Source organism: Epinephelus fuscoguttatus, linkage group LG4, assembly GCF_011397635.1.
Source record: "Epinephelus fuscoguttatus linkage group LG4, E.fuscoguttatus.final_Chr_v1".
NCBI lineage: Eukaryota > Metazoa > Chordata > Actinopteri > Perciformes > Serranidae > Epinephelus > Epinephelus fuscoguttatus.
In genome coordinates this window covers 6,998,902-7,016,530 of record NC_064755.1, presented here as the reverse complement: position 1 = coordinate 7,016,530, position 17,629 = coordinate 6,998,902, and the positions used below count along the sequence as shown (strand labels likewise).

At 40.0% G+C, this 17,629-nt stretch overlaps 1 protein-coding gene across 1 annotated transcript in view; it reads right to left on the bottom strand.

Moving 5' to 3' along the window:
- The window catches only part of LOC125887084 (c-Maf inducing protein), a 57,589-nt gene extending 47,727 nt beyond the window's left edge, over positions 1-9,862 (bottom strand). Inside the window, exon 1 of the mRNA XM_049573610.1 lies at positions 8,893-9,862. Within this exon, the coding sequence (XP_049429567.1) occupies positions 8,893-9,219 (327 nt within the window). The 5' untranslated portion in view covers positions 9,220-9,862. The remainder of the gene's footprint in view (positions 1-8,892) is intronic.
- Positions 9,863-17,629: the final 7,767 nt, after the last annotated feature.

Sequence of the window (17,629 nt, the reverse complement as noted above, 5' to 3'; positions counted from 1 at the left end):
ACTCACACACAGAATAGCTTCTAGCTTTGCAGGATGTTTTACTAACCACTATGATCAGTTTTAGCTACTTCTGGTTAAAGCTCCTTTCGTGATGTGGAGAACTCTGTGCCCTTTGCAGTGGGGAAAAAAGTGCTCTTGGTTGTTGTTCCCATACGTTGTTACTTTGAAACTTTCACACCTCCCACACATCAAGCCACAAAAAAGACTGGCAGGGTAAAACCAGTATGTTTATCAGATACATAAATACTGTAATAACTGCTCTTTCCTTTCAGATACTGCCAAATGTGATGGTGCGGATAACCTTGAATTGAATATTCCTTGTAAATTTAAAACCCGAAAGATATTCAGTGAAAACAAAATGGACACCGAGAATCACACCAACCCTGACTAGAAAAAGTCCCATCTTTAAAATAGCTTGGTGGGGCTTCTTACGTAATCATTAGGCACTGCAGACGTGACCAGAAGACACTCAAGTTCCCCTGATTGATTTCTAAAAGGCTCCCGTCTCTCGCCTTGCTACCTATAATGAGCCCTTCATGCTCACAGCACAACCAGATTCCTTTCATGTCAGGTCTTTTGTGAGCGGGGCGCAACACAGGAAGTGCTTACTTGCACTAGCGCCCTTCTTACGCAAATGTGATGTAAGTTAGGTTTCTGACTACAGTCCTGGCAGGCAGGTCTGTCAAATGAGGAAAAGTGAGTCACAATTCTTTCTCTCATACACACACGCACACACACTACTACTGTCTTCACATAGAGAAAAACACTTTGGAAGCACCCATCAGTATGTCCATTACTTAAATTAGTCAAAGTCAAAGAAATGAACACTGACAATATGATTTTCAACACAAGTCTCATAATAGGACAAAACGATTTTGTAGGAATTCAGATTTGGAAAAACGAACATTGCTTTAACTGAAACGGGACTCATGAGGTTTTTGTTACTGAAACTAATGAAACCCTCTTGGCAGCCACGCTAACTTTCACAAAGCTCTTTTCTCACAATCATCTCAATTATTTGCTGTGCGTGGGGATGTTGTTGGAGACGCAGAGTCAACGCTCTTTGCCTCCTTTTTGGAAGGAGTCTCTCTGTAAGAGAGCAAGGCAAATGGGTCAGCATTGTTCTTCTGCCCACATAACCGCTCTGTTCGACAGAGAGCACAACAGCTCCACTCAGGAAATGCACATTCATGCTTCACCCTGAATAAAACCCTCTTCCTCATATTTCAGCCTTTACAGAGCGAAGAATATGTGACATCGTCGACAAGCCAAGTCGCAGACACATGATCGCTGTATACGGGGTGTCACCATCCACACACAAACACGCAAGTCAAGACAATCTCTGGATAATTCACCCACATGACTTGATTCAAAACACAAGAATTAGCATTAGCATCATCTACCACTGAGGTCAGATTCAGTTTCCTGTCATAAATACAAAGCAGACTATGGTTCACTAAAGGGCAGCTTATGATAAATGACACCATTCTGGGTAATGTTCATACTCTCTACTATGTTAATGAAATGCACAGTGCTTATGGCATTCACTTGATGGCTTAAAAGCATTGAAGTGCATTGTTAGCTCACAGAACAACAACATTTCCATTAGTCTGCGGGGGTTTAGGGTTAGGGATAATTTATGACAGCCAGGCCCCAGGAGTCAGCGACTGTTAGCATTTGTCTCCTTGAGGCAATAACAATAAAGCACCTCCTTATAAGCATGCGAGATCCTTAGAAAGACACTGATAAAAAAGACTATACAGTAGCATTAGGCAACTAAAGTAGGTAGGTAGGTAGACCCCACATATCCACAGCTAAACTTTTTGACCTCAAGATTTGCTAAAAAAAAAACAAAACCTAGAAAGTGAACTTTGAGTTAAGATTTTTTGGGGGGGATCAAACTATTGTTTCCACAGTCAAGAATTAACTTTCATTCTCAATGGAATCATCCATCGCCAGGCAAAATTAGCAATTAATGTTCTGCAAAATCTAGGATTTGTTTCTTTTTTTTTTTGCTCCACTCAGTACCAAAGTTCTTGTAATCCTTGCAAATACAATACAGTAAAATGTATCAATGAAAGGATACATAAAAGAAAGCTTAAGAAAACTGTACTGTCCTATGTAAGGAAAGTCGAGCCTGCACCATCTGCGGAGTAGTGAGTAAAGGATAGAATTGCAGGATATATATTATCAATGTATATTATTCATATGGTGCCTCTTTGTAGTAATTCTACCTCTTATCCTCGCTTTGTGTAATATTGTGTAAGTAGACTGGGTTATTCATGCATTGAAATTCTTATGTTTTTAACTTATACCATGGTTGATGCATATTTTTTCAACTTCATGATGTATGTAATTGTATTGTTTTTGTATTTTTTGAGTCTTGCTTAGACAAAGAGAAAAAAAGAGAAAAAAGAAAAAAAGAAAAAACGAAATGGGTCATGTGACCAGCAAGCATTTAAACACACCTGAGAATGCTTAGGTCAGACCTGGTAAGGTGAACCTGATGACGCTAAACGCGAAACGCGTTGTTCCCTTCATTAAATTTCGATAGTAAAGTCCATGTCAGTGTGCGGAGGAATTTTTTTGCATATCTTACAGTAAAATGTATATTTAGACTTAGATAACTACAACTCTTGATAAAGTTAGGGAAAGACTGTGCTTACAGGTAAGTGCAAATGGAAAATGCAGATCTGTGACATCTCCATTAAAAGTGTGATGTGCTACACGCCTGGTTGTCACACAACCTTCTGCTTTGGCACTGAATGTTGGCACTAGACCTAACTCGTATAGGCTGCAGAATTGTCTCAAATGGACTGGGGCTGGCCAATATGGAGAAAATCAAATGTCGCAATATTTTTAATCAAATACCTCAAGATCAATATTGCGACGATATTGTATGGTTGATTATGGCGGCCTTCACAAAATATTTACACAATGAGATTTTTGATAAATAATCATTGGTAGTGGCTATGTAATGACTAATTGGGTAAAGAAACACTATAGAAAGGTTAAAACAATCTGTTAAGTTCAGAAAATGTTATAACTTTAACTTTGTAATGCAGCCTCTAAAACCAGGGAAAGAAAGTGGACACATATTCATAGGTAGGGCTGTAAAGAATGTCTTTTTTTTTTTTTTTTTTTTTTTTTTTACATTTGAAGCTTCTTTTGAGGTTTTCAAATGACAAAAGACAAAATAATCCTCAAACAGAATCCTTAATTTGAATACAGTGATTCAGCGGATTAAGTGAGTTAGTCTTTTTTTTAATCACCTTTCTTTAATGAATAAATGTAATTTATGGTGGCGTTAGATTGCTGCTATGCCACCCTCTTAATACAGCTGCAGTGAAAATGTTGTTTTTGAAAGGCTTAAAAAAAAAATATGGGTTGAAGCAGAATATTTTATTAGATAAGAACATGTTGTACATGTTGGAAATGATTGCATCTATCTTTTATCAATACATTTTTCTCTTTAGACCTAAAAAGGCTGTGGAGTTATTGGGAATGTTTGGATCACACAAGTCAGAAGCAATCCTACGTAGCCACCACCGGAACAGTATAATGTTATTAGTGTAACCTAATCATCATCAACTGTGCAGAAATACCAGGTTAAAAAAAAGCACAGCACTTGTTGATTTATATTTTTACTAACAATTGTTATGAGTGGATCTTTGACACCTCCAGCTATTTGTTACAGTTCACATGAATAAATATTTAGGCCACACTTAATGGTTTAATAGATACACCTGTACAATCTAATACAATCTAATACTACAGCTCTGCCATAAATTCTACTTTATAGCATAGCATAGCATATAATGTTCAGATTTTGCTGACACTGTCAGAGGAATTCAGCTGATCTTGCACTAGACTACATCATATTGAGAGGTGTTTCTAATATTCTGCCCCATCATATATGTAAATGGGGTGAACAAAACATGAGTAACACCTCTAATGCAATCCAGAATGACCACACCACTAACTACAACTTCAACAATTAACATATATGAGGGATGGGAATCCCCAGAAGCCCCAGAATACAATTTTATCACAATACTTTTTTAAACACGTTGTGATATGCTGAGTATTGCGATACATATGTTGCAATACATTATCATGTTTTACCTTTATTCAACTGCAAATTATGTTCCCGATGGAAAACTTTGCCAACATCTGTTCAGTTTTCTGACTGTTTATCTCACTTCAATCATTTTTATTGCAGCAAATTGTATCTAGTGGACTCTGAAAATCGATATTATTATCTAGTAGGCTACAAGAAGTTTAATTTGTGTTTGTAATATTTCAAATTTACATAATAAAAAAATCTATGCTTAAGAGTCCCTGTATTAAAACGATATTGTGATGCAAAAATATTGCGATACTTTGTTGTATCGATTTTGTCCCCCACCCTTAACATACGTGTGTGTGTGTGTGTGTGTGTGTGTGTGTGTGTGTGTGTACCCGAGTTGACTTATTAGTACCTCTATTACAGCATAAACACAAACTGAACATTGCCAGCCTCCTTAAGTTAGAAGTGATGGCAGAGCTGTTGTGTTGGATTGCATTAGACTACAAAGGTGTGCCAAATAAAGAGCTTACTGAGCTACCTTCTCGACTGACAATACACAAATAGGATGTCCAGTCTTTGAAAGCTTTTACATTAGCTGCTTGTGACATTGTCAAGTAGCCATTTCAGGTTTGTTTCGGAGTAAACAGATGAGGTAGTTTAAGCTTCAACAATACAAATTCACTGGAAAAATACACCCTTCATTGTTTGAGTGACAAGGGACCCTGGGGAGGGGCATTACAAAAGCACCACAGCAATGAGCATTTAAGGCCAAAAATGCAAAATGCTTTCCATGAATTGTGACTTAAGAGATGTAGAAATAGGGTTTTGCCTAACTCCTGCTCCCACAGGGATGATTTCCTGGCTGTCACTGAGGGCTGCCGTTGACTGTCCAAAGTTCGAAGGCTTGCCCTGTTTCCTACTGCAACCACAATCAATAAAGAATCACTGATATGTAGTGGAGCTCACAGCACGCCACTTGAAACCACATTGAGGTAATGTGACCAGAGAAATACAAAACCCCCAAACAGCGAGTTGTTAAGCCACTGGATGTTAATTAGAACTGTGAATTCTTTCAAATATACACAACAGACCCACAGATTCCTGTCAAAATAGTGTTTGCCTAAGTTGCTATCACTCAACCAAGAGTCTAACTTGGTCTATAACACACATGTAGATCATATGAGATGAGAAATGGCGGAATGGATGGTAGCTACCTATCGGCCATGTGTCTGCCAGATGTAACTCGGCTGCATGTCATGTCTGACCAATGCAGACACTGACTGCGTTGACATTCAACATCATCGGTTTCATACAAGCTGATTCCTCACAAAAGTGAAACTTGGTAAATATACAATCGCTGTACAGAGAGCAGCTTCTTCTTTCGCTTCTCAAGAATCCGTTCTGTATACTTGTCTCCCTACTGTGGAAGGCACTCCTGCAGTTGATCTTTTCAACAGCCAACATACACGTCGTACACAAAGTTGAGTTTTGGTGTCATGCGTTCTACTCAACACTGTTAGCTGTATGGTTTGGTCTGAATCCATAATACACAGCCAATCTAAATTATCCTACCAGAACACTCCTTGAGAGAACCAGGAGAAATCATAAAATTTCTCTCCATAGACAGAGAAGCTACTGCTAAGGTCATTGAAAATTGGCAACTGAAATGAATAAGCCTTGGGTAGAAATGCTTAGCAAAATATAAAGCTCCAATCATGATGATACAACAGCATACACTTTTGACCATATAGTGTGCCTTCTTAATTTAATATTTTGAACATTTTAACACTACCTGCTGAGGCTGAAACAGCAGACACAGTTAAGAGACTGGCTAATAACATAGTGAAGCATTTTGCAGCTAAAAGGCTGGATATTTCCTTTAGGAATTGGAAGACACCAAAAACAGAGCTAAAAAGAGAGTGAATATTGGGCTTATATTGTGGCCAGAAACACATCTCCAAATGCTCCATATCTGCTGAATGTGTTCATAAACAAGTGTTTACTAACAGGTTTGGCATTTAAACTTAAGACCTAAAACAGGTGTATGGCAATGTTGTGTTTACGATTTGTTTCTGCTGCGCCAAACAGTTATGGAAATCAGTCGGCATTGTACCTTTTTTGGCAAATCACAGATACGTTCCATTTGTACGTTTCAGACGTATGATATCAACATTCCAAGGTTACACTGTTGGGATTACATGTAAATGAGCTGACTATGTCATCAGGAGATGGAGGGGATGGTGGATGGCGTGACACCTAGGCACCACAGCTGCAGACTACTGTTTGAGACCAACAAGACCAACAAACAACAGCACTGGTTGTTTTTAGCAAGCTACTACTGTGTTTCCAATGGTGATTGTGTCCCCAAGAGTGGGTGTTTCTTAGTGAGCCATCAATGCATGTCCAACGGTGGCTGTGCCACCATATTGGGTATGTTAAGCCAAAAAATGAACTTTTTCTAGTTTTTTGTGCCTAAATCTATACCCACATTAACCACAGCATTGTTGAATTGTGAAGTTTCAACATATCTGCTAATAATGTACAGTTACATATCCGTGGTTTGCAGAAACACCCAATGCTAACAGTTATTCTGGCAATTGGGGTTGATTTATCACAGGTTTAAATGTACTCTCTTGTTGAATGCTAGGAAGAAATCTGGTGTACTAAGGTGGTAATATCGAAGCCATCACTCAGCACTGGTCATTTTAAAATGTTTACATGCAGTCTACCTTATTAGCCTTAAATAATATCCCATTAATCATTAAACTAATCAGCAGGCTGTGTGTTATTACTTTGAAAGTGATGCCAAAAAGTCAGCAGTAAAACTGAGCTCGTGATGTGTGTTATCAAACAGGAACTACAAGAAAGCAATCAGCCATCAGGTAGTTTAACATAAGCTAGTGTGTGCTAACAAGCTAACATGGAGCACCAGAGCCAATATACTGCTGGGGACAAATATACCAATCGGCTTCTTAACATGCAATCTGTACACCAGAAGAATCTACTGAAAACTACCTCAAAGTAAACCATGTGATTCATAAAGCAGTATGGTGTGTTTACACTGTTATTTAGTCACCACAAGGAAGCTTCCATGACCTAATGCCTCATGATCAAGTGTTGTCTACCAAGACATGTCTCATAGATTCATTGATTCACAATGAAATAGCCTTTCAGTGCATCACTGACTTACATCATTGTGTTACACCCACAACAACTAGCACCTGTATACTAGTGATCAGAACGTAATCATGGGTAGTGAAAAATAAAGAGAAGATTAAACTGAACTCCAGTCAGGGATCACTGTGAAGGACCATTGAATCCATTTATATTTTAAGAAAAGCATTTTCCCATAAAAAGGTTCCTTTAATAACTTGTATTCTTATTCATAATGTGTGCAATTAACTGAGCTAAATTATTGAGATTTAAAGTGGACTAAAATGCCATATATCAACAGCAAACAAGCAGGTAAACCACATTCGGGTGCAATGACCCTCAACTACGTCCACTTTTCTGCAATAATAACAGTCTCCGAGACATCACACACTGCAGTAAGCAGTTCAGCACACCCCGCTTGGGTGTGATAGGCACACATCCAAAAAGCCTCTACCAAGGTGTGTTGATAAAACAGTGGGCCTGGCTTTGTGGAAAATGTCAGAGGTGTTGATAATAACAGAAGGGGAAATAAAGGCTTTTATTATTTTGGTATTATTCTGCTCAATTAATAACAACTACATTTGATTACCATAGGCATGGCTCCTTTTGTGGTTAATAATTACACTGAGTCTATTACTCCTTCAGGCTGGGGCATGTGTATAGTTAATATGTTCAAATAATGAGGATATTGTATGTTGAGGGGAAAATGGATCCTGATGTCCTGAAAAAAAATAGATCAATAGATAGATAGATAGTTAGACAGATAGATAGATAACCAAGCAGAGTTTAAGTCACTTCTCCTTTGCATTTATCACTCAACTATTGGTTAAAATATCCATGCATATATTTATGCTGACATATAAGCCTGTTAGCATTGCAGGGATGCATTGAGTAACCCAACAACTGATCTACAGTGAAAGAATCCACACATTAAAGCTAAACTTGCCTCTAAGATTGTAAGAGTAACAATAACACCAGTATCATTGAAGATGGCACATTCTCCTTTCTCAAGACAGGCAGGGAGCAACACAAAAACACCAGTTTGTGCTGGGGATGCAGGCTGCTGCTGCTGCTGCTGCAGTAGGGGTTCTCAGCTGGTTTCATGTCACACACCTAACAGGCCCATCAGACCCCCTGCTGACGGGTTTTATTTCTAGGGACTAATAAGAGAAGATCTTTGTTGTTTAATAATTTAGATTAAGAGTTTAGACCTACTAAAAGCCTCCTGAGGCCAAATAATAGTCCATTGGAGACACATATACACATGCACACACTTTAGGAACCTCCACTTCAAGGGATGTTGTGCATCCCCTGCACCCCAGTGTGAGAACCAAAGGGCCGCGGGTCACAGGTACGGTGAGAAGGTGTTGCACATGGTAGTGATGGAGAGGAGGGGATGTGGGGGCGGAGGCCTCGGCAACAGCTATTCTAATATCAGCGGAGGGGAACATAAAAACAATAACACGCTGCCTTCTTCTTATAAACTGCGTCAACAACAGACTGTGCGTAATCTCAGCGTGCGTCTGTTGCGTCCAGACAAGAAAAGACAAACACCAAAGTTGCCTGAGGAATGTGAAACCCAGCATATTATACAGACACACCAAACACACACACACACACACACACACACACACACACACACACACACGCGAGGCTAGAAAGCAACTCACGGTGGCCGAGGTCAGGCTGCTGTCTGTGAGCGTGAGGTGGTGCGGCTCCCACCTCCGCAGGAACTTGGAGGTGAGGATCTTGCTGAGGAAGGTGCGGGGGTGTTTGACCACGCATACCTGGATGTCCCCCTCGTGCAGCAGCTTGTATCGCATCCCGCTGCTGCTGCAGTGGTGCAGGGACCTCTTGCACGGCCCTGCGCTCAGCTTGGTGTTATTATTCCCCTCCGACATCTCCCCCAGCAGAGGCTTGTTCTCCTCGCACTGATAAAACTGGTTGTTGTGCAGCTCGTTGGCCCCGCCGCCGCCGCTGCCGCTGGTGAAATCCATAGTTCAGTAATCCAACAGTTTATTGTTTCCAAATGTTACTCTCAGGGAGGGGAGGGCGAAGGCGTCGAAACGACACAAGAATCCTACATGTATATAAAAAAAAATAGAAATGGATAAGGTCGTTCGGATCGAGCTGGAGGGGGGGTACCTACCTACCAACCGCTATAACACGACCTGAGTTACTGTAGACACGGCCGAGACAGGCGCAGAAATGCCACAAACAGTGTCTTATGGCAGAATATCCAAACGGAGGAAGGTTTTTATGATACAGTGCAAATAATCCACCATTTTCCTCCTCGCACAATGCCCCATAAATTGTCTCCACGGTGCGCGTCTCGCCTCCACCCCCCCACCACCAACGAGCTATTCAATATGTTAGGGCCATGGCCTTATCCATTCCGTCCGCCCCAGTGCCAAACAGAATAATCCACAGCCAGGAACGCATGGGAATAATAAGAAAACGGGTGAAAATATCCAATGGCGGCGGCTCTAGGCTCCTCCGTGGGGTTTTGTGGTCAGTACAGGCTCACTGGCACGGTTTCCTTTTATTCAGTCTTTTCCCCCTATCTTGGTGTAAAGGAGCCAGCACTCTCCGGCAGCGCCGTGCCGATTGGTCCCTGCTCGTTCATGTGATACCGGACTGACGTCAATGGGGAGGCGAGCGGATGAGCCGTGTGTCTTTTGCGCTTGACTGTCTGCCGAGGGCGCACGCTCACCCCACCCCTCCTTCTCCACCTCACCTCGCCTCCTCCCCTCTGCGCTCAGAAAAAAAAAAAAGAAAAAACATGGAGGAGGGCGCAGAGACTTCAAGAGAACTCGTTTTCTTTTCATTGCACTGGAAATGATGTAGTTTGCCACCATCCACACCATTTTTCCAGGGAAGGAGTGAATAGGAGATGATTAATGACAAGCCGTTGATGCAACGTGTGGGTGAGTTTGTTAAGAGGGAAGAAAGTGATGTCACTCAGGTAGATTGTACTAACCTTAAGGGCTGATATAAAACCGCATAACCTGTAATTTATGGTGTGCATCATAGGCTATTAGTATCAGGCGAGACAAGGTATTCAAATAACTCATTGTATGGACGAGAAAGAATGATTAATATACTACTGATTTTACCACATGCCTTTTTACCTTATAATTAGGCCTCCTACAGATTGATGTTTTACCCTACTCTTTGATTTACTACATCACTTCAGGCCGTCCTGGACAACAGTATATGTAATGTATTTAACTGGATTTTAGAATTAGTGATGTCAAGTGTCCCCCAAATTGCTCGATTATCGTTACTGTGTTTATTTTACTACAGCCTTCTAAACACCAGGATTTTTATTTTTAACGAACTAAAAATTAAAACTAGATTTGAAAAAACATTTTTGTAACTGAAATAAAAATAAAAACTAGACTTTAGAAGAAGAAAAAAATACAACTAGTGAAACCGATACTGTGTACTTGAAAAAATAAAATAAAATGAAAACATATGGGAAATGTTTTAATTTTATTTCAGTTCGAGTCTTGTCAGCTTGGATTTTTGAGGCTGTGATATCTACATGACTGTGAGTCAGTTGCCTTCACAAAGCATTGTGTTTGTATTGTTATATTTATTCGAACTACCTAAATCTTGCCCCTGACAAATATCCCCATAATACAATAATGAAAAAAATTCTGAAACTAATAGAAACTAAAATAAAACTTAACATTTTTAAACAATAACTAGAGACCATCTTGTGATGGGATCTGTTCTGCTGCAAAACTGTGGTCTGTTAAAACAAATGTGGGCCAGGGGCGTAAAGTATGGGGGCAGTGACTCCTTTTCTTCTCCCTATCTGCCTATTTTTTGTGATTGTACCTTTTATACAGAACAGCAAGTCAGCACAAATTCAAACAGGCAGTGTAAAAGTGGCTTGTGACTCAATTGCATTGACATAAGCTGTCCACAGACAGACAGACAGACAGACAGACAGACTTATAAGCACCTAGGAAAATACTTAGAACTGCTTCTGTGGTAGTTCCCTCTACAATTGGTGTCACCTATGACACATTTTGCTATGATGACACACACACACACACATACACACACACCGATGAGGTGAAAACAACACCAGCCATGGCGTTGCTGTCGCAGCAGTAAAAACTAAACTGAAATGAGCAAACCCACTCTGGAAACTAACTGAAACTAAACTGAATTGAAAACAAAAATTAAAAAAGAAATACAAATGGTGATGGTTTTCATAAACACATTGGGAGGGTTCAAATACACGCATGCATGTTTGATACTTCAGCTCTGTCACGCATCACAAAGAACCAATGGGATCACTCAAAGGGGCCCACTTGCGTCTCAAACCTACCACACTGCGCTGGCAGCTCTTCTCTACAATCGGGCTTTCCCCCTCCACCAAGACTCTCACATTTTTGGTGTTCAGTATAGACTTCTTTTTTGTTTTTGTTTTTCAGTACAGTATAGTAGACATGTATATGTTTATTTTTGATAATCTGCATGGAGCACAACCACCTCAAGGCCACAATACATCAGCTACACTGCCTGTTTCTCCTCTGTTTTTTTTGTTTGTTTGTTTATTTGTTTGTTTGTTTTTCCTCCTTCTTCTCCGCATGCACTGTCACTATACAACTCAGGACTTAAGCACCTGCCCCCTCCCCCTTGCTTGTTTCCTTACTTCCCCCTTGACACACTTTGGTGTATCACGGCCCTCTCTGACTCATATTAGGAAGTTTTTCCAATAAAGGCTGTTAGGCTAGTCTCCAGGGAGGGTGGGTGACGGTCACAACCACGCATTATGGGTATAAAATACTTGACTGCAAGATTAACAGTGCATCAATCTTCATAAAAAGCTTACACCCTTTTGTGGTGCTAAGCTATGAAGACCAATGCAGACAAGTTGTGAAGAAGAGAAAAAAAAAAAGAAATACAAATAAGAACTAATAAAAAGTACAAAACTATAATAACTCTGCTCCACATTGCCACACTGTAGTTGAGTTTAAACATATTAAGTCTGACCATACTAGAATCAGCTTGTAAAATATCTACCATATATGAATTTGAAATTGCAGAATGTAAACTGCACCCAGAAATTTGCGATGAAGTGGCATGGACGTGTCTTTCCATTGTCTTGATATTCAGTTGTGGTATGTTTAAACCTTTTGTCTAGCACTACCGTTTGGGCTTCAATATGTTATGTGTTTGGTCAACATGTTCATATCAGTGTGTAATATATATTAAAGCCTTCGGGGGCCATTAGCTGGTGTTCAGTCTTGATAAATTCCACCAGATCAAGTTTGGACTCAGGTAGGCTGAGTTACTGCGAAGAGAGAGAAGCACACCCTACCACACCCTGGTAGAGATTTACTGTCTGTGTCATGGATACTTCATCAGGGCAGATGTTGAACCACACAAGGCCCTGAAGCCATGCCTTCCACTTAAAGAACCTTCCCAGCACTGACACTCATGGGCCAATACTCATATTTCCATTTACTAAGAAATATAATCGGGCCACAAGAAGTTGGGTTCTCTTGCTATATTATCAGTGACATTTGTTTAATGCTTCCCAGGTAGTCATTTTACCTGTTGGCATTAATGTAACTAACTACACAGACAGAAGGGAATGATAGAATTTATTTTCAGTATAGTTTCAGTCTCTTTAAGTGTCTACACTCTGCTGTGAGCAGCGTAAAAAGCCTTATCACATTTATGTATGCTTAACATTACTTTTCTTACTTTTCCAAAAGCTTCAGTCCATTTTTACTGTTTTACTGCCTTCCTTGATCTCTGGTTCCCGTCTCGCCTTGATAGCCACAACCAGGTCGCTGCTGGCCATGCCCACGAGAAACAATAAATTGTCAAAAATATCCGCATCCTTATTGAAAAGCAAGATTCAGGCAAACAAGGTTGTGATTTCATTTAAAATATATAAAACCTATTTCAACCAAGTTTTACTTGCAGGTTTAAAGATATCAGGGCAACATGAGATATTTAAAAATAACATTATGACCTGTGATGGTTGCACCTGCTGCTGCACAGCTGATCTAAAGGTCAGTAAACATCCTGCACGTCTATATCTCTAGTTTTCTATAGTTCACACTTAATCATTCTTCATTAAGTCTGTTGACCTTTTAACCTCATGCACATTACACATATCAAAAAACAGGTAAAGTAAGACAGATTTTGTTTCATACATCATACTCAGTTTATTAAGTATTGGCAGTACATTAGATTCTATTTGCAGTGCTCCATCCTGACTGCCTGCCAGATCAGCAGACTTTCTGTTGCTGCTGTCTCCCAAGCTACTCTTCACCTGGCAAACAGTTAATGTCTGTTCAGTTAGCATGAGCTTACACAGCAGCAGCAGCAGCTAACACCCAACTGTTTAATGGTCCCAACAAACTCACACCGACACCAAAATGGCTCAGGTCTGTCATGAAACCTTTAAATAACCATTAGGTAACATTAGCTGTGTGATGCTAACAGTTAGCTCTGTCACTATGTGTGTGCTACTGGGTAGACTCTCAAACTGAATTTCCCCTCAGGAGATTAATAAAGTATATATTTTTAAAAAAAAAAAAATTATTAAAAAACTGTTCTCAGCACGGAGCTCACATTCCTGCAGCAGCAGCTACAACCCATACAATCTGTGGTCTGGTGAAGCGGAGTGTTGTGTACTTGACTGAGGTGGCAGTTCAGTGTGTCAATATGCCACCAAAACATTCAAAATATGAGTGTACTACACTATACTCCATTCACATAATTGGTATCAAAAAATGACTCTATTGGCGTCACTATCATTGTAAGGTATATTGAAGGTATATTATGCAGGAATTGTCAGTTACTGTTTGTAAACAATATCGCCCATGAAAGTGAAAGCCAAGCCCCAGATAAAGTCTTGCTATATTCCCATTTTTTCAGCACTGTGTCCCTGATTTTAGTGGCTTGCTCTTGGAAGCGTGCTCCTTACTGTCTGGCACCTGGTCGCTGCCTTTTATTAAGTCCCAGCTTGACCTGCATGCGGTGACCAGGAACATCTATAACATAGCAAAATAAGAAGAAAATAAGAGCCCATTATATGTTTCCCTTTTGTCCTCTGTTAGGTCGGATTTTGTCCCTTTGGTCAGTTAGCTTGCGTTAAGTTCTGTTTTAACCCAGTCACCAGATAAATGTTGGCATTGCATGTTTTTTCAAACCACAGATATGCAACATTTGTACGTTATTACATGGCAGATACATTGAAACTTTACATTTCAACAACTCTGATTAACATGTGGTTATGTTTAGGCATAAAACCCACTTGGTTATGGTTAGGAAAAGATCATGTTTTAGGTTAAAATACCCACTTTGGGAGACACAATCGCTTCTGGAAACGCAGCAATGGCTCATTAAAAAAAACAACATGGTTGTTGTGGTTCTCTAACAGTAGTCTGCAGCTTGGCAGCAGTCTCATCTCGGCATCATATCATCCACCATACCCTCCAACTCTTGAAGTCTTGAAGAACTACTCACTTTAGAAACATTGATATGATACGTATGAAATGTACAAATGGCATGTATCCATGGTTTGCAGAAATGTATAATGGTAAAATTGTCACAGTATTCACAATATTAATATTACATTGGAGTGTTTGAATTAACTTTGGTAAAACTGGTAAAAACAGCTTTATTAGTTGAGTGAAGTGACTGAGTTCATCTGCATGCTTGCATGGGTGCTATATCTAAACTGCTTAATGTAGGTCCACAGAGGATGATCAGTGGCCCTCTCCCACCAAAATATCTAGAAACTAAAATATTCTAATCAAAGTAAAGAAGAATCAACACAAAATCAAAATTTCTTGCAGTTGCTTCGCATGTTATCTACCTAGCTGGCTTACTCGCTAGGCTGGCTTGTGAGTTTGGATTATTACTCAGCATCTGCTCAGCAATTGTTGGCCAGCATCTTTCATGGGAGGTTGCTGGCACTGGAGTGTGAGTTTGTATGAAGTGGTGAATGAGAGGCAAACATTAGAGAGCACGTTGGATAAAAGCACTGTATCACTGCAGTGCATTTACCATCTATGACAATGGACCCAACCAGGATAAAAAGAATAATACTTTTTTTAAGTTTAACTCAGTTGTGATTTTTCATAGCAGACATTTTTACAATGGTTCACATCTATTTATGTGTCCCAGTAAACAATGACAGTTTGACAGTGAGCCAGCACACACAATGTCAGGACCCTGACAGTGATGTAGCTAAATGCAATATAGCTATCACTGATTTTATTATTCGCACTTGTGCTTTTGCTACTGTGACAGGTCAAAATGTCTTATATGAGGAGGGCCAATTAAGGCAAGTACTATAACTTCTTCTACAAAGGTAATTATAAATAAAAATGATAATAATAATAATAACAAACTAATAATAATAATAATAACAATAGGCTTCCTCCCACAGTCCAAATACATGCAGATTGGGGGATTAGGTTAATTGGTGACTCTAAATTGTCCGTAGGTGTGAATGTGAGTGTGAATGGTTGTCTGTTTCTACATGTCAGCCCTGTCCAGGGTGTACCCTGCCTCTCGCCCAGTGTCAGCTGGGATAGGCTCCAGCCCCCCACCACCCTCAAGAGGATAAGCGGTTAGAAAATGGATGGATAATAATAATAATAATAACTCAACTTCAGTGGCACGATGGTGCAGTGGTTAGCATTGTTAGCACAGCCTACTGTCTCACTGTAAGAGGGTTCCTTGTTAAAACCTGGGGCAGGGGGCCCCTCTGTGTGGAGTCTGCATGTTCTCCATGGGTACTCCGGCTTCCTCCCATAATCCAAAGACATACAGGTTAATTGGTGACTCTAAATTGGGAGTGTGAATGTGAGTGTGAATGGTTGTCTGTCGTTACGTGTCAGCCCTGTGATAGCCTGGCGACCTGTACAGGGTGTGCCCTGCCTCTCGCCCAGTGTCAGCTGGGATAGGCTCCAGCCCCCCTGCGACCCTTAATAGGATAAGTGGTTATGGAAAATGAATAAATGAACTTGACTCGAATCTCATAGTTTAAAAGTAGCATCTGAGTAAAATACATCATTTTTGGTACAGTTGATGAAGGAAAATTCTCATTTGGGTATAGCTATGTTTAATCTGTTTTCTTGTGATCAAAAATGATCTGAAACTCAACTCCAAGCTTCATAAATAGTTTTCCAATAAACAATAAATAGAGCAACTTCTGATAAACCTACAACCATTTAAGGCTCAAAGTAATATAACTCCAAGTACAGATACGGATACAGAAAATTTAGTTGGTTGAACAGATGCAGATACAGATAATGGTGTTCTTATTCATCCCTAGTCTGCATATAATGTGTAACTTTAGAGACTCAGGTCATTCAAATTACAGAAAAGAAAAGAAAACCATTACCTTCTGGCTTTGTTTATCCAGATTGTAAGATATCTGCCTCTCTGCTTGTGCCTCCACTCCAATACAGTGGAGGATTTTTTCTTGTTTTATTTTGTTGCCCCCACATTATTGAATTTCATTAAAAAAAAACAAAAAAACATCAGCAATATGTTTTTTCCAGGAACATGCCCCAGTTTCATTTCATAGGAACTATTTGTTTGGTAGTGTCTAAAGAGAAAAATAAAACAAAGGTGATTGCTATTTTTCAATTCAGTGCACTCCACAAACTAAATTCCATTCATCTTCAGTACATTAAAGTGGAGGCATTAAACTCAGATGTGTGTATAAAAACCTGGACATATGGAAATGACCATTTGCATTCCTCAAATAAAAACTGAAAAGTGCACTTCAGGTCAAGCGTGGCTTATGTTTAATATACAAAGGGAATGATATCATTTGCCAAATGCGGGCGGAAAAAAATCCTGCTTAATGACAACACTGTTTTGAAACTCTGGGAGGAATGAGCCAGAGGGAGTGAAGCTTTAGTAACACAGGTGAGTGTTAGGGCTGAGCAGCAAGGTGCAACAGTCTGTACTAAATGTAACTGTCAGGGAACAGAGGCTTCGCAGCCTCCCATCTCAAGGGTCCTGAGTCGCAGCAACAACCACCTTGGGGTTGAGCGCTGAGGTTTTCACGTATTCCCAACAGGACATCCCGCAGTTCTTCTAGAGCCTCTTTTTTTCCGTTCCACCCACAATCTTCCATCAGCTGAGTCCTTCCTGCCACATCACCACCCAGTCACCCAGGCACTCAAGCCGGTATTGTTCCGGAGACAAGTTACAACACGCTGACCAGTTTGCTGGCAGACTGTCTGCTGTTGTGTCAACAGTCAATGAAGGCCAAAGGGGAAAGAAATAAGTGCAATAAAAATGTCTCACAGAGCAAGACTGATGTGTTGATCCATACAAAACAGATTGTTTGCGGAAAGGAAGCCCTTAATCTGAAATGTAATGTAAAGAAATGTCATACCAGTT